We start from the raw sequence: 20,123 nt of genomic DNA, 5'->3' as shown, positions 1-20,123 counted from the left end.
AGGCCCGGTAGTTGGTAACATGTAAGTCAATATAATGAATGCAAAACAACATACTTCTTCTTGCCTTTGTGACGTGGGGTGATTTTGAATGAATTTTTTTCTTTACTAATTTCAGCAGCACAGTCAGCAGCCTTCATTCCAGAGTGGATTCATTAGAAAAGTCAAATACCAAGCTGATTGAAGAGGTATGGTCAGCCAGTAGCAGAGCTGCTTCCCTGCACCTGTTGTCCGTGACCTTTTTCCGTTTTAAGTGTGATTGAGCATGTGTGGGCACACACACTTGAGTTGTGATGGGAGACTTACAGATGCAGTTGATGATGATGTTATACAGAAACCACATATTCTTTAGGCAAACTCCCAGTTTTGTGAATCTTTGAGATACTCAACTTCTAGAAATGAGCTCCAGAGACAAAATGCAACACTTCTATAGATGACCTGTGATTATCTTAGAGCCTGGATGACCTGGTATTTGGATGGTGGAATCACCGACGATGGTTAGAAATTCTCGTTGGAGTGATACTGCCCCTCTTGTTCCACTGCTCGGGTGACTTCTCTTCACAGGCCTCACTGCATGATCATGTCCACCCTTTGTCCACCTCCCGTGGGTAAAACTTCCTGTGTGCTCTGCTTCTCTGCACTGTGGGAAGTGACTGGCTGATGGTCCCAGAGCTCACTTGAAGAACAACCAGACACTTAGCTCTCTTTAAATACTATTTGGAGAATTGCTTTTTAGAGACATTTTTCATCTTCTTTTAAAGAAAATCTGTTACACAAAGTTATTGCTTCCTATTTTTAGAACTATTTACGTTACAGGAAGATGTCTCTTATTAATGCTATCAGCCCTATTTTCCATGACAAAATTCTTTTTTCTTTTAGAATTGGCCCCCTTTTTCCAAACCAGGGAGCACATTTTAAAATGCATTTTCATTTTGATGGTGGGACTCTGGATTGGGACCATTTTGGAGCTATTTACTGTTTGTAACTCTTTTTGATGTTAGATACAATGTGAAGTATAAGTTGTATCCTGGATAAAGTGTTCAGAAATTAGCTAATTGCAAGCCAACATTAGGGAACGGTTCCTGCTTTGCTTTCTTGGGATTCTTTTTTTTCATTCTGGTCTCAGAGCCAAGCCACTTAGTTACTCAAGAGTTATTCATGTTTACCTTAAGTGGTGAGAGCTGTCTGATGTTAGTTGTAATCATTCAGATTATTGTTATGAACCCAGATTTTACAGTGTATGCTATTCAGTAACCATGAGTGTCTGTGTTAGATTTTTCAGTGATTATACAACTTTCTCTCCTTACATGTGTTTGTCTCTTTAAGCAAGTCTTTATGGTCTTATTACTAATTGCATGGTTCTTTATGTGCTTACTCAGATACTTTGTATTCAGGACATACTGTACATCAGACAATAAGTATAATGTAGGTATAATTATAGGCATAACAAATAAGTGTAATATATTTCAACTACAAAATAGTAGTACAAAAGTAATTAAAAATGTAATTTTTAAATGGTATTTTGGGATAATAGGGGTGCACTTTTCCTATCAATGTTTGAAAATTACTATTGAAGATTTTTATTTTCTGTTGTTTATAGCCATGAACATTACCTGTGAAGCACATATAAATAAAAAATCTTTTAAAATCTTTTTTTTCTTGCCCCCTTTGCATAATTTTTAGTTGGCTATCGCGAAAAATAATATCATTAAACTGCAAGAAGAAAATCATCAGTTACGAAGTGAAAATAAATTGATTTTAATGAAAACACAGCAGCACCTAGAGGTATGTGTGGACTACTTTCAGCCTTGTGTCAGAAATGATCCTATTTTCGCATAAACGAGGTAATTTTTGTCCTGTGTTCATGGAAGTTAATATGGAATAGACAACTTTATGTTTTCTCTCTAGGTCACAAAAGTGGATGTGGAAACTGAGGTGCAGACGTACAAGCATTCTCGGCAGGGGCTGGATGAGATGTACAGTGAGGCCAGGAGACAGCTTCGAGATGAGTCTCAGCTAAGACAGGTAGGTCACACGAGTCACATCGCAAAATCCTGGGGATAATTTACTCTCAGCCAGGCACAACTTCAGGTCTCCTTGAGCTAGCAAACTCACTCCCTTAACCCTCTCAAATTCTTTAAGCTCCCACTGTAGTGATTTTTTTTTTTAAGATTTATGTATTTGAATTGGCAGAATGACAGAGTGAGAGAGGGAGAGACAGAGATCTTCCATTTGCTAGTTCACTTCCCAAATGGCTTCAACCACTGGGACCGTGCCAGGCCAAAGGCAGGACTCCGGAACTCCATCTGAGTCTCCCATACGGGTGGCAGGGCCCAAACACTTGGGCCATCTTCTGCTACTTTCCTAGGCGCATTGGCAGGGAGTTGGGTTGGATGTGAAGGGAAATCCAAGTTGATCTCAATTGCTGTCATGTATCTGATTCTGATACCCTGAGAAGGGGCATGTGAATTGAGGAGTCATTGAAATTGCAGGATGTGGAGAATGAGCTAGCTGTACAAGTAAGCATGAAACATGAGATTGAACTTGCCATGAAGTTGTTGGAGAAAGATATCCACGAGAAACAAGATACTTTGATAGGCCTTCGACAACAACTAGAGGAAGTTAAAGCAATTAACATAGAGATGTATCAAAAGTTGCAGGTAAGGAATTTTCTTAATCTCTTGTAATTCTTTTTGTGTACACCGAAAATGAATATTTGTAGGAAGGGTTTGGTTTTTAAGAGATCAGCCCTTTTTAACTATGTCATATTGATTATAAGAGCCAGTGTGTATTTTTCTTGATGGAAGTGCTAAGAAATTTAATGCAGTATATAAATATATGGAAATATCACATCATATCCTATAAATATGTGCATTTTTAACTTAATATCTTAAGTTAAAATATCACATCATATCCTATAAATATGTACATTTTTAACTTAATATGTTAAGTTAAAAATAGTAAAATTAATGAAAACCGAAAAAGCAAATAAGTGTTATAAAAACATGATAAAGGACAAACATATCACCTGTCTGGAGGTTTTTAAAATATTTATTTATTTGAAAGGCAGAGTTACTGAAGAGAGGGAGGGAGAGGCAGAGAGAAGGAGGTCTTCCATCTGCTAGTTCACTCCCCGAGTGGAGCGGGGGTGATCCGGAGCCAGGAGCCAGGAGCCATGTGGTTAAAGGGGCCCAAGCACCTGGGTCATCTTCTGCTGCTTTCCCAGGTGCAGTCAGGGAGTTGGATCGGAAGTGGAGCAGCTGGGACTTGAAACTGCTGTGCCACAGCTCTGCCCCTGAATTTGTTAATATTGAATAACAATATATTTAATATTGTTAATATTGAAATGTTAACAGTATAAACAAGCATCCAAAAGTGTTTTGCATGTTTAGACAGTGTATTACTGAGAAAGGTTTAATTTTGACTGAGATGCTTCACTATCGTAATTGTGAATTTCTAATAAATGACATTGCTGTTAAATAGATTTGTTGTCAAAATCCCCTTAAATTTAATTAATTTGAAGAATGACATATTTTACAAGAATTCTATTATCTTCAAAAACAGAGATTTTTTTCTTTATTACATTTTGAAAAAAATATTTTATTTATTTATTTGAGAGGTAGAGTTACAGACAGTGAGAGGCAAAGACAGAGAGAAAGGTCTTCCTTTCATTGGTTCATTCCCCAAATGGCCGCTACGGCCGGTGTAGCCAGGAGCCAGGTGCTTCTTCCCGGTCTCCCATATATGTGCAGGGGCCCATGCACTTGGACCATCTTCTGCTTTCCCAGGCCATAGCAGAGAGCTGTATTGGAAGAAGAGCAGCTGGGATTAGAACAGGCACTCATATGGGATGCTGGCACTGCAGGTGGAGGATTAACCTACTGCACCATGGCGCCAGCCCCTCTTTATTACATTTTAAATGAAGACTGGTAGCACTGTTTTTATAATAGAATTACTTAATGTGTACATTAATACTCATTTCAAAGTCACAATTCCTATGACAGAATAGTCTAAAAAAACTTAAAATATCCAGGTTCAAAAGTAAAAATGGTGCAGGTCTTTAGCCTAGCAGTTAGGACATTGGTTAAGGTGCCCATGTCATATATTGGAGTTTGATACCCAGCTCTGGCTCCTGTGTTCAGTTTCCTGCTAGTACAGTTCCTGGGAGGCAGCAATGATGGCTCAAGTAATTGGGTTATTGCCACCCACATGGGAGACCTGGCTTCTAGTTCTGGCCCCAGTCTAGTCTCAGCCATTGGGAGCATTTGGGAAGTGAATAATGAATAGGAGCGCCCCCCCCCCTTTTTTTTTTATTTTATTTATTTGAGAGGTAGAATTACAGACAGTGAGAGGGAGAGACATAGAAAGGTCTCCATCCATTGGTTCACTCCCCAATGGCCACAGTGGTCAGAGCTGCACCAATCTGAAGCCAGGAGCTTCTTCTGGGTCTCCCGTGTGGGTGCAGGGACCCAAGGACTTGGGCCATCTTCTACTGCTTTCCCAGGCCATAGCAGAGAGCTGGATTGGAAGTGGAGCAGCCGGGACGAGAACCGGCACCCGTATGGGATGCCGGCATCGCAGGCAGAGTGTTAACCTACTGCGTCACAGCGCTGGCCCTGAGAGTGCTCTTTCTAACTGTGACAGTCTGTCTCTGTTGGGGCGGCATTGTGGCATAGCAGGTAATGCTGCTGGTTTGTGTCCTGGCTGTTCCACTTTCCTTCCAGCTCCCTGCTAATGGCTAATGAGAAAAGCAGCAGATGGCCAAAGTGTTTGGGCCCCTGCCACCTACGTGGGAGACCCGGGCAAAGCTCCCGGCTCCTGGCTTCTATCTGGCTCAGTACTGGCCATTGTGGCCTTCTGGGGAGTGAACCAATGGATGGAAGATGTCTCTCTCTTCTGTCTGTCTCTTCCTCTCTCTGTAACTATAATAAGTAAATTTTTTTAAGAAATGAAAATAAGTAAATTTTTTTAAGAAATGAAAACCAGTATAGTTTCATATTTTTATAAATAGGGTTCTGAAGATGGCTTAAAAGAAAAAAATGAAATAATTGCCCGACTAGAGGAAAAAACCAGTAAAATTACTGCAGCCATGAGGCAGCTGGAACAAAGGTACACCACTTCCAATCTTAGTTTCTTTCTCCCCCCTTCTTCCTCCCTTTTTTCTTTATTCAACTCTGACACCTGCCACAGAGGCCATTAGGAAAATATAAATTAGACATGTTTTTGTTTAAGCCCAGCAGGATTTTGCCTTTTGTTTTGGTTGTTGCATGGAATCAAGTTGCTTTATATTAGGCTGATTTGTTTGAGTTTGCCATTTTGTAGATTTTTTTTAAAAGCCTAATATCAGCAGTTTTCTGTGGTTCAACCTGCTATATAAAACAAATACACAAACAAAAACCTTACAAAAATTCAAAATGAACAAAATCCATGGTGGGACTATCCCTGATTGATTCCCATGCATATTAATTGTCATGTTCTTTTCCATTCACCATCTCTTTATCTGAAATCAGGCATTCTGAATTGGTGGTTTAGTTCTGTTTCTTTGACCTAGGACCCTCAACCCAACCCAAGATACAATTTTGTTTAAATTGAATTGGTTTATATTAGCATTTTTCACTTTTATTGTTGGAAAATGTAATGTATTTCCATTGCCCCGTCATGTTGGTGTCAACATATGTCTTATCATTGCTTTCTTTGAATCTACTTATGAAAAACATAACTATTAATGCTTTATGGACATGAATATTCTTTTATTGACATCCTCTTTCTTCTTTTTTCTTTTTTGTTTTCTTTATCCCCATTTTTACATTTTGGACATCTTTATTACCTTTTTCTGTCTTTGATTTCTGTCCATTCCATTATGAAGTGACAATGATTTGTTAACTCAAACTAGGACAATTGCAATGTCATTGGTGAAATGTGCCAGCACTGACACTCAGGACCAGTACAAGCTGGTCAAGGATATCTCTTTCTGAAAACTACTCATTTACCCAGACTAAAAGAGAATCAACAGTTTTGTAATATATTAAATAGAAAAGAATGTATGCTATTAAGTAAAAGGGTGTTAGGAACCCTGTCCGTTTCTTGGTTGGCTGCTGTGGTACCTTGCCATACAGCAGAGCGGGTACACTTGGATTTCTAGAAATGCTCCCCTCAAACCTCATGTACGAGGGTCGGTTCGAGTATTGGCCCTTTGGAGGTCAGGATTTACAAATGCAGTTTTATCTTTTTTAGCAACTTTTTGATGGAAAACGTACAAATTGTTTAAAAACAAGTTAACCTTTAGTTTCACAATGTGTTGGCACTGATTTTGTTCTCCACTGGCCCACTGTTGGCTTGACGACCCCTTTCCTGGCTGTCATGTAGTTGACCGCCCACGATGGCCGCCGCCCCCTGCTTCACCGTCACAGTCTTCCAGTCCCCACAGTTCTCACTGGTGATAGCACAACTTCGAGGCCTACCTCACTCTGACATTCTCTTACTCTCTCTAACCTGAAAGAAGAGCACCTCCACCACCCTGACATTTAAATTTAAATTTTGATTAGAGATAACGTAAACGTTACTCTCCATTCTTTGGAAGCAGCATTTCTGTTTCTGAAATGTGTGGGGGTTACCCTATGGGGTATGGTTTTCAGGCAAAAAGATAGTGACAGGTTTTTTAATAGTTAATTGAACAGAAATTTGTGATTTGCAATAAGGAGTTAACGTTCCTCGAATCTTTGGAGATATTTTCTTATAAAAATACTAAAATTAAACTGAGAAATCCTAGGTGGCCAAAGGAGGCAGGAAGTAGAACTAGGCAGAGGGAGAAGCAATGAGTCACGAATAAAAATAGAAAAAAATCAAAATTACATCTTAGCTGATTTTTAATATTCAGTTGGAGGAACAAAAATGATCTCTAGACAGTGATGCCAACTAGCACTAAACCTGTTTTGTCTCTTTAAAAAAAAGCCCATCTATGTCCACACCCATAGACGTCACACGGCTTTGGCATAATTGAGTGAATGCATAGAGATCCCATAGGAGAGACTCGGCTGTCATTTGGAGTAGTGCAGGTCTTTGCTCTCGGCCTTGCAGCACACGTGATTCCTGGCGTACACATCTGAGCGTAGCGCGACAGTGTGGCTTCTTTACCTAGTGTAGGCATAGTTCTATGATTTTCATGGTTTTGTATAAAGGCAGTAACATACCTGTTAGACTTTGAAATTTGATTCATTACGCTCTACCTAAGTGGTAAAGGCTGTATTGCTTTGCATTGTTAATTATGAAAGATAAATAAAACAAATTTGAAGATCGTATTCTGGGCATATTATATGTTATATTGGAAAAAAAAATCACAAAATAGTTTCTAGACATTGTGTGGCTCTTTCACGTTTGAGTTTGTGAGTTTTCCCCAAACTTTGTTTTCATTTAGAAATGTTTCTATTTCCCCATTTTTCTTTTCTTTGTCTTCTTCACCCTTTTACACCCTAGTTCTAGCCTCAGTTTTACCCAAAGTTGATTTGAATTACACCAGATTGCAGCAAGCAGAGAAGGCGCAAATGGAAGCTGAAGCTGAAGATGAGAAATATCTACAAGAATGTCTGAGTAAATCCGACAGTCTGCAGAAACAGATCTCCCAGAAGGAGAAACAGCTGTGAGTATTTATTCCCTGGAAATAAATACTTGAATTAGCATAGTTCTACTGCCCCACCTCCTTTTTTTGGGGGTGGGGGGAGGAGACACACAATGGTAGAATATCAATATTTTTATTTATCTAATGATGCCTGTGAGGTCGTAATGCTTACTTTACAAACAAAAAAATTTAGGAAATATAATTGTGGTAATATGCTTCTTTTTTTTTTAAAGATTTATTTATTTATTTATTTTCAAGGTAGAGTTTACAGAGGACAAGAGAGAGGGAGGGAGAGACAGTGATCTTCCATCTGCTGGTTCACTCCCCACATGGCTGCAATGGCCACAGCTTAGCCGGTCCAAAGCCACGAGCCAGGAGCTTCCTCGGGGTCTCCCATGTGGGTGCAGGGGCCCAAGCACCTGGGCTATCTCCTGCTGCTTTCCCAGGTACATTAGCAGGGAGCTGGATCTGAAGTGGAGCAGGTGGGACTAGAACCAGTGCTCATATGGGATGCCAGTGCTACAGGCAGTGGCTTCACCTGCTATGCCACAGTGCTGGCCCTGATAGTGTGCTTTTGTTCCCTTAACTGTTTTTGTTTGTTTGTTTGTTAGATAGTATTTATTTGAGAGGTAGAGTTGCAGACTGAGAGGGAGAGACAGCCAGAAAGGTCTTCCATCTACTGGTTCATTCTCCAAATGGCCTCAGTGTTCACAGCTGAGCAGATCCAAAGCCAGGAGCCAGAAGCTTCTTCCAGGTCTCCCATATAAGTGCAGCGGCCCAAGGACTTGGGCCTTCTTCCACTGCTTTCCCAGGCCACAGCAGAGAGCTGGGTCTGAAGTGGAGCAGCTGGGACACAAACCTGTGCCTGTGTTGGATGCTAGTGCCACGCAGGTGGATTCTTAGCTTACTACACCCCAGCCTCTTCCTCAACTCCCTTAACTGTCTGGAGCAATTTCAACTATCTTGCTGTTTTCTAGTTCTAGGAGAGTTTTATTCTTTCTGCTGTTAATATTATGGCCATTGAATTTCTAGATATCGAGTATAGTATGATTTTGTAACTTCAGTGAACTTCTGTTATCAAAGAATATGTGATTTTCTGAGAACATTTTAAGTAGTACTTCATATGATGGGTACTATGTCTATATCCAGGGACCGGCATTGTGGCATAGTAGGTTAAGTCTTCACCTGTGATGCTGGCATCCCATACAGTTGCTGGTTCGAGACTTCGCTGCTTTACTTCTGATCCAGCTCCCTGCTAATGGCCTGGGAAAGCAGTGGAGGATGGGCCAAGTGGAGGCTGGGAGCCAGGAGCTTGATCTGAGTCTCCTTTATCGGTGGCAAGGACCCAAATACCTGAGCCATCATCTGCTGCCTCCCAAGGTGCACGTTAGCAGGAGTCTGGAATGGAGAGTAGAGCCCAGACTTGATCCTAGGCACTCCAGTATGGGTTGTCCCATGCAGCATTTTAACTGCTACACCAAATGCACACTGCCAAATATCCAATTTTTTTAGATAAAGTTAAAATGCTCGTATGTGTATTTACACATCAAAAAGAGTTAAAGGATACATATTCTGGCAAGTTAATATCTCAAAGGACTGATGCAACATTGACAGGGGAATTTTCATTTAACTGTATAAACATCCTGAGTTTTCTGCTAGTAAATACATACTGTTGTTGTTATTAAAAGAAAGCAACTATGGAAAATGAGAGTTAAGCTTCTGTTAATAGATCATTAAACAAGACCACATGTTGTGTGTTATATATAAGTTTCTAAGTTTTCTCTCTTTCTTAAGATTTATTTTATTTATTTTAGAGAGTTAGAGAGAGGGGAACAGACAGAAAGGTCTTCCATCCGCTGGTTCACTCCTCAAATTCCTGGGGCGGCCAGAGCTGGGCCGATCCTAAGTTAGGAGCCAGGAGCTTCTTTGGGGTCTCAGAGGACTTGCAGGGGCTCAAGGACTTGAGCCATCTTCTGCTTCTCCAGGCACATGAGCAGGGAGCTGGATTGGAAGTGGAATAGCTGGGACTTGATTCAGCACCTGTATGGGATGCTGGCTGCAGGTGGCGGCTTAACCTGTTACACCACAATGCCAGTCCCATCATCTTTCTTTCTTTATTAATTTATTTGAAAGAGTTACAGAGAGAGGTAGAGCTAGAGAGAGAGAGGTAGAGCTAGGGAGAGAAAGAGACAGACAGGTAGAGCTAGAGCTAGAGAGAGAGAGAGAGAGAGAGATATCTTCTGTTCCACTGGTTCACTCCCCCAAATGACCACAGTGGCTAGAGCTGTGCTGATCAGGAGCCAGGAGCTTCTTCCAGTCTCCCACGCAGCTGCAAGGGCCCAAGGTCTTGGGCCATCTTGCATTGCTTTACCAGGCCATAGCAGAGAGCTGGATTGGAAGAGGAGCAGCCGGGACTCTAATTGGCATCCATATGGGATGCTGACGCTGCAGGCTGGGACTTTAACCCACTGCACCACAGTGCCGGCCCCAGCCCCATCATCTTTCAATGTATCTGTGTATTTGAAGTGAGTTCCTCTTACACAGCATAAAGGTTATGTTGTTTTAATCCTGCCAACTCTGTGTTTCATAGTATGTTTGGTCCATTTACATTTAGTATAATTATTGACATATTGGAGCCTAAATCTACCATTTTACTGTTCATTTTGTTTTCCTGTGTTTTGTTCCTTTTTTTTTGATTTTGCTTGCTTTTTCCTCTCCTGTTTTGCTGGAATAGAGCATGGTCAAAATGGCTTTTATGTTGCTATGTTGCCTCCTTTCTAGCCCTTTGGAAAAAGAGCAGACTTTTCTTGGGGCTTTTTTGGTCTGTGCCCATTTGGTTTTTATATGTTGAGGGTTAGGTTAGTCAATCTGAACTACAGGAGAAAAATCTTAGCAACTCACCACCGTATTGATCCTTGAGCCTTGAATTTCCTAACTGATCTTTCTCTGTGTCCCTCAGAGGCATCGTGTTTATTATGTGCATAATGGAAAGGGTTTTGAGCCTAAGTTAGCTGGAGAGATAGGAGTAATGTGTTTACTCCATCTCATTTAGAACCAGAATTCTAAGCTGCTTCTCCGTTTACTGCAAAAATAATATTTTGGGGGCTGGCGCTGTGGCATTGCGGGTAAAGCCCCTGCCTGCAATGCCGGCATCCTATATGGGCGCTGGTTTGTGTCCTAGCTGCCCCACTTCTGATCCAGCTCCCTGCTATGGCCTGGGAAAGAAGTGGAGGATGGCCCAAGTCCTTGGGCCCCTGAACCCGCGTAGGAAAAGAAGAAGCTCCTGGCTTCTGGCTTCTGACAGGCCCAGCTTTGGCCACTGCAGCCATTTAGGGGAGTGAACCAGTGGATGGAAGATACCTCTCTGTAATTCTGTCTCTCAAATAAATAAAATAATTCCTTAAAAATATTTTTGAAGAATTGATATATAGAATAAATCTTTTTTTAAAAAACTTATTATTTATTTATTTGAAAGAGTTACACAGAGAGGAGAGGTGGAGAGAGAGAGAGAGGTCTTCCATCCGATGGTTCACTCCCCAATTAGCTGCAACAGCTGGAGCTGTGCTGATCTGAAACCAGGAGCCAGGAGCTTCTTCTGGGTCTCCCACGCGGGTGCAGGGGCCCAAGGACCTGGGCCATCTTCTACTGCTTTCTCAGGCCTCAGCAGAGAGCTGGATTGGAAGTGGAGCAGCTGGATCTCAAACCGGCGCCCATATGGGATGCCGGCACTGCAGGACAGGGCATTAACCCGCTGCGCCACGGCGTCGGCCCCTAGAATAAGTCTTTAATCTGGGGAATCTTAGCCTATTTGAAAACTTGTGTCATTTGAATATTGTGAAACTAAAGCTTACCCTCCAAAAACAAAGATAGCTCATCATCTGCAATTCCCTCTTAATTTTAAGCGCGTTCAGAAAGGTATAGCCAGAGCTTTCAGGGCTTCCTTTGGCAACCAACATCCTAGGGAACGTTTAAGTCATCAAGTTTATTGTTGGTGCCCCAGCTTTGCTGTGTCCGTTCCTGTGCCCTGGCAAATGAAACACAGGAGAAGCAAGACTGGGGCACTTGGCCAGGTAGCAGGATGTTGTCTTGAAGCAATGGCACTCTCCCATTGAGTCACCTTTTTGCTTCACAAAATCCTAGGTCAGGCAAATCTGATATTGATTCTGCAGTGATACAGCATATTCTTCAGTAATGCTATTACATGATCCCCACCCAAAGGAAGATACAGCCAGGTCCCTCCCTTGTGTGGGTAAAGTTCTGAGCAGGACAGAGTGCAGTGCAGAGAGGTGTTGTCTCTGGTGAAACTGAAAATCACTCTGTCTCTCGGTTGGCACCATTTTGGTAGAACATGACCACATTATCAGTTTGGAGAGCGGGGGAACCCCTGATGGTTCTGAAAACTTGGAACTGTGTGTTTGGAGATGGGCAGCTGAGACTTTGTCAGAGAAAGGTAAATTCTGTTTGTCCCCCTAAAATAGAAATAACTGTATTAGTTTCTCCTTATGAAAAGATTACACACTCTTGGTGAAAACCTTAGAAAATATGAAGAAAATGAAAACTAACCTTTTTGAAACATTTTAACAAGTGTCCCTAAGTCTCCCTGATATACATAATTTTTTTTGTATTTTTTAGAAATAGGACCATGCTGTACACTCGTTAGTATCTTGTATATTTACTACATCATGGATACTGTATCTTACCCATTAACGTAAGTCTAGACCATCATGTTATAGTTAATCTAAAGTAACCCTTTTTTTTTTTTTTTAAAGATTTTATATATTTATTTGAGAGGTAGAGTTAGAGACAGTGAGAGGGAGAGACAGAAAGAAAGGTCTTCCTTTCATTGGTTCACTCCCCAAATGGCCACTACAGCCACAGCTGCGCCGATCTGAAGCCAGGAACCAGGTGCTTCTTCCTGGTCTCCCACGTGGGTGCAGGGGCCCAAGCACTTTGGCCATCTTCTACTGCTATCCCAGGCCACAGCAGAGAGCTGGATTGGAAGAGGAGCAGCCGGGACTAGAACCAGCACCCATGTGGGGGGATGCCTGTGACGCAGGCAGAGGATTAACCCACTGCGCCACGGCACTGGCCCTCTAAAGTATCCCTTTAGCCTGGAAAATTGTACCTTACTGTTTTGAGTTTTTATATCTTTGATTACTAGAGATAGCCTTTTGTATTTTTTTGTGTGTGTGTGAGTTGCTCTTTAAAGTCACCTATTTCTTTCCTTTGAAGTAATCAGCTTTTTAATACTTATTTGTAAGAATTTATGTGGGGAGCAGCTCGGACTAGACTAAGTTACTGGAATTAAGACTTATTCTATGCATCTGCTCTCCCACTGTGGGGAGCAAACCGGACTAGACTGAGTTACTGGAATTAAGACTTATTCTATGCATCTGCTCTCCCACAATATGGCGCTGGGAGAGAAGTAAACAGCTTCCGCACAGCTGCCTCTCACCAACTTGACAAGCTGCAGGACTTGCTACTGATTGGAGGAGAGCAGCGTACTCGGCGTGTGGGCAGCCGAGTTGGGATTGGCGGAGGACTATAAAGGAGGAGAGAGACGGCATGCACCAGGAACATCTATGGGGAACATCTAGCTGAAGGAACACCTGTGCAGCCCCCCGAGACGAGCCGGCCGGCGGAGTGCCACTCCCCTGCGGAAGTGGGGAATGTGGCCAGGGGGAACTGCCCTTCCACGGAGGTGGAAGGGATAGTAGCCAACCCGGGAAGAACCAGCAGCAAACCCGGGGAGGGCCGAGCAGACGAAAGAACAGCGCAGGGTCCTGTGTCGTTCCTCCACGAAGAGGGGGAGCGACATAATGGTGCCGTGACTCGGATATGAAGCCTAGGCAGGGCTTAGTGTCGTTCCCCCACGAAGACGGGGAGCGACATAATGGTGCCGTGACTCGGATATGAAGCCTAGGCAGGACTTAGTGTCGTTCCTCCACGAAGAGGGGGAGCGACATAATGGTGCCGTGACTCGGATAGGAAACCTAGGAGGGAAAGAAACGGGAAGAAGCAGGAAAATACCGGAGAGAGAGACTAGCAAAGAGCCTAGGTGCCAGAAGAAGCTATTGAAAGCCTAGGCATAGACTCAGATATGGACTGTGGGAAAGAAGTTAGGATTGAAAGTGAAAGTGAAAGCTTTCATAGACTTGGATGTGGACTATGGCGGGGAAGCTAGGAGATTGAAAGCGAAAGTGAAACCTGGAGGAGGCTTGGACTCGGATACGGACTGTGGGGAGAAGCCAGGAGAAATGAGAGGAATATTGTTGGAAGAAAACTTAAGGAAACATACCGGGTAGAGAAAAATGTTAGGGAGGATGAAGCCGCGAGTGCAGGCCGAGGCGGAGATATAAGCCACCTTGGAATTCTTCAAGTCACCCCGGGGAGCAAGAGGCGAAGATCTGGAACCAGAGGCAGAGACGTGGGCCGCCAGGTTGAAATTCGCCAGGTTAGTCCGGGGAACTTGGACTGAATGCCGGTGGTGGCGGAAACATTCGCGGAAGCCGCCGCGTGCAGAGAGAGCACGGGGCGTGAATAGATAGAGAACGCGGGGCTGGCGCGCGAGGCCGTGGTGCGGGCGCGAAGTGCGTGGAGACCGCGGAGCGTGCGCGCAGAGCCAGGAACCCGCCGGCGGGGCGAGGCGCCGGGAAGCCGCGCAGAGCCGTGAAGCTGCCGCGGGGCGAGCCGCCGAGAAGCAGCCTCGGGGCGGAGCCCGCCGGCGGGGCGAGGCGCCGGGAAGCCGCGCAGAGCCGTGAAGCTGCCGGCAGGGCGAGGCACCGGGAAGCCGCAGGGATAAGAGAAACAGAAGTTTAGAAGTAAGATGAGAGAAATAGGAATGCTGGAAGATAGAAGTAAAATGGGAGAAATAGGAATGCCCGGAGATAGAGAAATAGAGAAATAAAAAGGCCTCCCTACAACACTGCAATGTGAGAGCTTGGATTCGGTCTGCCTAATCAAGTGAGGCGATGAGCACCTGCGGGCAGCTAGCAGCTTATGCGCCGCAGGTCACCGAAGACAGGCACGAATTAACATCAGTAAGGCTTCCCCACAATACAACAATATTAAGCTTGGATTCGGTCTGCCTGATTTAAGGCGGTAAGCGCCAGCAAGCAGCTCGACCAGAGTATGAGCTGCAGGTCACCGAAGATAGGCACGAACCAACACTAATAAGTCTCCCCCACAATAAGGCAATGAGAAGGCTTGGATTCGGTTTGCCTGATAGAGCTTGTAAGCCCCTGCAGGCAGAGCAAAGCATGCGCTGCAGGGCACCGAACACAGGCACGCATCAGCGCCTAAAAACCTCCTCACAACATGGCGAAGAGAGGACCCGGATTCGGTTTGCCTGATGGATAGGACTTGTAAGAGCCTGTGGCAACTCTAGCAAGTAGAGCAGAGTGTGTGCTGCGGGACACCGAAGACAGGCGCGTATCAACGCCAAAAAAATAAAAAGAAAGGGGGATCTGTGGGGAGCAGCTCGGACTAGACTAAGTTACTGGAATTAAGACTTATTCTATGCATCTGCTCTCCCACTGTGGGGAGCAAACTGGACTAGACTGAGTTACTGGAATTAAGACTTATTCTATGCATCTGCTCTCCCACAATATGGCGCTGGGAGAGAAGTAAACAGCTTCCGCACAGCTGCCTCTCACCAACTTGACAAGCTGCAGGACTTGCTACTGATTGGAGGAGAGCAGCGTACTCGGCGTGTGGGCAGCCGAGTTGGGATTGGCGGAGGACTATAAAGGAGGAGAGAGACGGCATGCACCAGGAACATCTATGGGGAACATCTAGCTGAAGGAACACCTGTGCAGCCCCCCGAGACGAGCCGGCCGGCGGAGTGCCACTCCCCTGCGGAAGTGGGGAATGTGGCCAGGGGGAACTGCCCTTCCACGGAGGTGGAAGGGATAGTAGCCAACCCGGGAAGAACCAGCAGCAAACCCGGGGAGGGCCGAGCAGACGAAAGAACAGCGCAGGGTCCTGTGTCGTTCCTCCACGAAGAGGGGGAGCGACAAATTTATGTGTTTAGCCTCAGCCTTTCACATTTAAAAAAAAAAAAGATTATTTATTTGAAAGGCAGAGTTTCAGAGAGACACACAACACACAGAGATCTTCAGTTTGCTGGTTTGCTCTCCAGACGGCTACAACAGCCAAGGCTGGGCCAGGGTGAAGCCAGGAGCCTGGAACTCAATCCTGGGATCCCACGCGTGAGAGCGGGGACCCAGATATTTGGGTCCTCTACTGCTGCTTTCCCAGGAGTGTTAGCAGAGAGCTGGATCGGAAGTGGAGCAGCTAAGACTTGAACTGGCACTCTGATATGAGATACCAGCATTGTAGATGGTGGCTTAACCCAGTGTACCACAATGCTGGCCCCCAGTCTTTCAAATTTAGTGAAATGTTTTATGCATTTATTGTTTATTTTAAAAAACTGAGAAGCAGAGAGCGTGAAAGAGAATAAGCATACTCACATCCACTGGTTCATTCCCCAAATGCCTACAATGACCAGAGAGCTGAAGCTGCAGACTGGGAATCCTGTGCAGGTCTTCCGCATAAGTGGCAGAAGCCCAAGTGCTTGGCCTGTCAGCACCTTCCCCAGGCTCACGGTAGCAGGAAGCTGGAGTCAGGAGGCAGAGCCAGGTATCGAACACAGGCACTCGATGTGGGGAGTGGGCATCCTAGTTAATGGCTCAACCACTTGCCCAAATGCCTGCCCTTGTTTGTTTTAAAATTTTGTTCTTAATTTTTTTCCATTTAAATATTTTTTATGTAACTATATTTCCTCCTTTTTTTCTTTGTTTCTGCCTTTGTTATTCAACATGTATTTTTACTACATATTTATATAACTGAAAATTTTTCCTTTGCTTGTTTCTGGTTCTGGTTGATGAGGCCACCCAACAGGTTTACTCTCAATACTCTACTCTAGTTACTTCAGTATTAGTAACATATACTTATCAACATTCCTTTTAAATGAGTAGTGAAATAGTGCTTATCACAGTTTTTAAATTCCATTTTCAGCTATCTCTTCTTTTCAGCCTGAATTATAAAATGTAATATTTATTCTGTAAGATAGTATGTTGCTGTAGATGAAAATGCTTACTATGAGAAAACAGCTAAAAGTAATGAAGGTGTTAACACAAAAGATATTGACACAATACTGTAATATGTTCAGTATTATAAGAAATACTATTACAGTTAAAATGTAAAGCATTAGAAACTACAATGTGAAATGTATTTATCTTGTACGGAATTATGGAAGTTACATTTTTGGCAGAACTTCAGTTTCTCCAGCTAGCACCTTTCACAGTGCTGTGGGAGTGCTCTCAGATGGGAACTGACATTCCCACGCAGCGCGGACTTTCCCAGTGCCTGGGTAGTCTTAGATCTGTCCTGTACTTAGTTTCCAACAGTAATCTCCAAAGTGATACTTTGTACCAAGGCTGATTATGTTAAATTGATTTAGTAATTGCTGTAATACTTATCAGAATGTGTTTAATTAATTCCTTACGTCATTTTTCATGTGGCATAGAAGTATCAATAATTAAAAGTCCCCGTTCCTTTCTTAGTTCTATTCCCAGGGTGTAACCAGTTGTTATAATTCAGTATAGCATAGTATGTTTATACCACATTTATGAATATAGAATTAATAGATGATAAAGTCATTTAGCAGGGATTTTTTTTCCTGGCTAGCAAATGAGCTGACACTTAGTGATCAGAAAATTCTGCTGCTGACCTTGTTTTCCAAAAAATATGTAGGATGAGGTAGGCGTTTGGTGTAGTGATTAAAATACCACTTGGGACGCTTCCATATCAGAGTGCCTGGATTCAGATCCTGGCTGCACTCCTGGTTCCAGCCTCTTGCTAATGCACACCCTGGGAGGCAGCAGGTGATGGCTCACGTACTTGGGTCCTTGCCACCCGTGTGGGAGACCCTGATGGAGTTCCTGGCTCCTGGCCCAGCCCCAGATTGTGTGTGCATTTGGGGAGCCATCCAGCTAAAAAGGGAGGTTATCTGTCTATCTCTTTTCTGTTTCTGGGCCTTTCAAATAAAATAAGTTTTAAAAAGAAACAAATTGGGGCCTGGTGCTGTGGCGTAGTGGGTAAAGCCGCCGCTTGTAGTGCCGGCATCCCATGTGGTCACTGGTTCGAGTCCCGGCTGCTCCACTTCCAATTCAGCTCCCTGCTGGTGGCCTGGGAAAGCACCATAAGATGGCCCAAATGTTTGGGCCCCTGTACTCATGCATGTGGGAGACTCCTGGTTGGCTTCAGGCAGGCCCAGCTCTGACTTTTGTGGCCACTGGGATAGAAGACCTCTCTCTGTGATTATTCCTCTTAAGTAAATAAATGAATCTTCAAAAACCAGAAAGGAGAGAAAGTGTCTGGAGGAAATGCGTAAGAAAGACAAAAATGGGGGCTGGTGTTGTGCAGCAGATTAAGCTACTGCTTGTGACGTCAGCATCTCATGTTGGCACATCAGTTTGAGTACTGGCTGTTCTGCTTCGGATCCAGCTCCAGATTAATGCATCTGGAAAAGTAGCACATGATGGCTCAAATACTTGAGACCCTGCCACCCACGTGGGAGACTCGGCTGGAGTTCCTGGCTTCTATCTGGCCCAGCCCTGGCCATTGCAGCCATTTGGCGAGTGAACCAGCAGATGGAAGATTCTCTCTCTGTCTGACTGCTTTTTTTTTTTTTTTCTTTGACAGCAGAGTGGACAGTGAGAGAGAGAGACAGAGAGAAAGGTCTTCCTTTTGCCATTGGTTCACCCTCCAATGGCTGCCGCACCACACTGATCCGAAGCCAGGAGCCAGGTGCTTTTTCCTGGTCTCCCATGCGGGTGCAGGGCCCAAGCACTTGGGCCATCCTCCACTGCACTCCCTGGCCACAGCAGAGAGCTGGCCTGAAAGAGGGGCAACCGGGACAGAATCCGGCGCCCCGACCGGGACTAGAACCCAGTGTGCCGGCGCCGCAAGGCGGAGGATTAGCCTAGTGAGCCACGGCGCCGGCCCCTGACTGCTTTTAAATAAATAAGTAAACCTTTTGTTAAAAAAGTAAAAGTAGGCCGGTGCTGCGACTCCCTAGGCTAATCCTCCACCTGTGGCGCCAGCATCCTGGGTTCTAGTCCCGGCTGGGGCGCCAGTTCTGTCCCAGCTGCTCCTCTTCCAGGCCCACTCTCTGCTGTGGCCCGGGAGTGCAGTGGAGGATGGCCCAAGTGCTTGGGCCCTGCACCCGCATGGGAGACCAGGAGGAAGCACCTGGCTCCTGCCTTCAGATCAGCACAGCGTGCCAGCCATAGTGACCATTTGAAGGGTGAACCAACGGAAGGAAGACCTTTCTCTCTGTCTCTTGTCTCTCTCTCTCACTGTCTAACTCTGCCTGTCAAAAAAAAAAAAAAAAAAAAAAAGCAAAAGTAATCAGAAAGTTGCTCTTATTAAAGAATGCTTACAACTGTTACATGAGAAATAGCACTTGAACTTCTGTTTGTTATTTTGTCATTCAAGGGTTCAGCTGGAAACTGATTTGAAGATTGAGAAGGAATGGAGGCAAACTTTGCAGGAAGATCTTCAAAAGGAGAAAGATGCCTTATCTCATCTTAGAAATGAGACCCAACAAATGGCTAGTCTTAAAAAAGTAAATAGTGGTAAAACTTTAACAATTATATCTTAATAAATGTTAACTTATTTCAGAATGTTAATTTATTTCAAACTTAAATCATAAGTTACATTTATACCAAGAAAACAGGATGTACTAGTCATCTTAAATATCAATGAGGAGAAAGTGAATGGAAAATAGTTGCTACACAGAGCAGCTAGGAAAGAGCTCTGGACACATGGTTTTGTTTCTTATTGAAAGCTAAGGGATATTTGTTCCTTATTAAGGGTACCCATGCACATACACACACACCATGTGGAGTTTCTTTTTTTTTTTTTTTAATTACTTTTTTTTTTTTCTCACTTCTTGTTTTGAAGGAGTTCCTTAGCCTCCAGGATGAAAACCAGCAATTGAAAAAAATCTGTCATGAACAAGAGCAAGCGCTCCAAGAACTCGGCAACAAGCTCAGCGAGTAATTGGTCTTTTTTCCTTTATTTAAGTAGTCCTTGATTCTTCTAAAAGGTGAATGAGTGTTACCAAGCCAGTTAGGCAGAAGAGTTTAGGTATAGGAAAGAAAGATATGAACTGTATAGAAAAATCACACAATAACTTCACAAATTAGAAAGTACTAGATTGGAGAGATTTTATTGAAAGTGTTTTCATTTTAATGGATCTTAGCTGTGAATGTGTCTGAGTAGGTGACAGCAAAGAATCTCGTTTCATTTCTTCAATGTCAGATAATTCAGAAGTTCACTTAATACTTTTTCTCCGTACAACAGAAGCTGAAATTTCAAAACAGCCAGAGCACTCTGTTTCAGACTGTTCTGAGAAGGAGCCGTAATTGAGAGATGTGGATTGGTTTTTACACCTTCTGGAGGCAGGGCTTAACTTCATACCATGCGGTCTTTTTTTCTTTTT

At 43.8% G+C, this 20,123-nt stretch overlaps 1 protein-coding gene across 15 annotated transcripts in view; it reads left to right on the top strand.

The window, feature by feature from the left end:
- The window catches only part of RUFY2 (RUN and FYVE domain containing 2), a 43,988-nt gene that overhangs the window by 16,422 nt on the left and 7,443 nt on the right, over positions 1–20,123 (top strand). For 4 of the 15 annotated variants that reach the window (XM_089314938.1, XM_008270046.5, XM_002718454.6 and 1 more), the window contains exons 8-15: positions 116–185; positions 1,681–1,782; positions 1,906–2,022; positions 2,490–2,657; positions 5,009–5,106; positions 7,514–7,633; positions 19,115–19,244; positions 19,583–19,677. In XM_089314938.1, coding sequence (XP_089171064.1) covers positions 116–185; positions 1,681–1,782; positions 1,906–2,022; positions 2,490–2,657; positions 5,009–5,106; positions 7,514–7,633; positions 19,115–19,244; positions 19,583–19,677 — 900 coding nt within the window. Of the gene's footprint in view, positions 1–115; positions 186–1,680; positions 1,783–1,905; positions 2,023–2,489; positions 2,658–5,008; positions 5,107–5,863; positions 7,296–7,470; positions 7,634–12,244; positions 12,321–19,114; positions 19,245–19,582; positions 19,678–20,123 lie in introns of those variants that run through there. The other 11 variants (XR_011382422.2, XR_016222207.1, XR_011382424.2 and 8 more) reach the window with 7 other exon arrangements.

The sequence above is a fragment of the Oryctolagus cuniculus genome, chromosome 15, assembly GCF_051225735.1.
Source record: "Oryctolagus cuniculus isolate XC-2025 breed Fujian yellow rabbit chromosome 15, ASM5122573v1, whole genome shotgun sequence".
NCBI classification, from domain to species: Eukaryota; Metazoa; Chordata; class Mammalia; order Lagomorpha; family Leporidae; genus Oryctolagus; species Oryctolagus cuniculus.
This window is presented reverse-complemented; position numbering and strand designations above follow the sequence as displayed.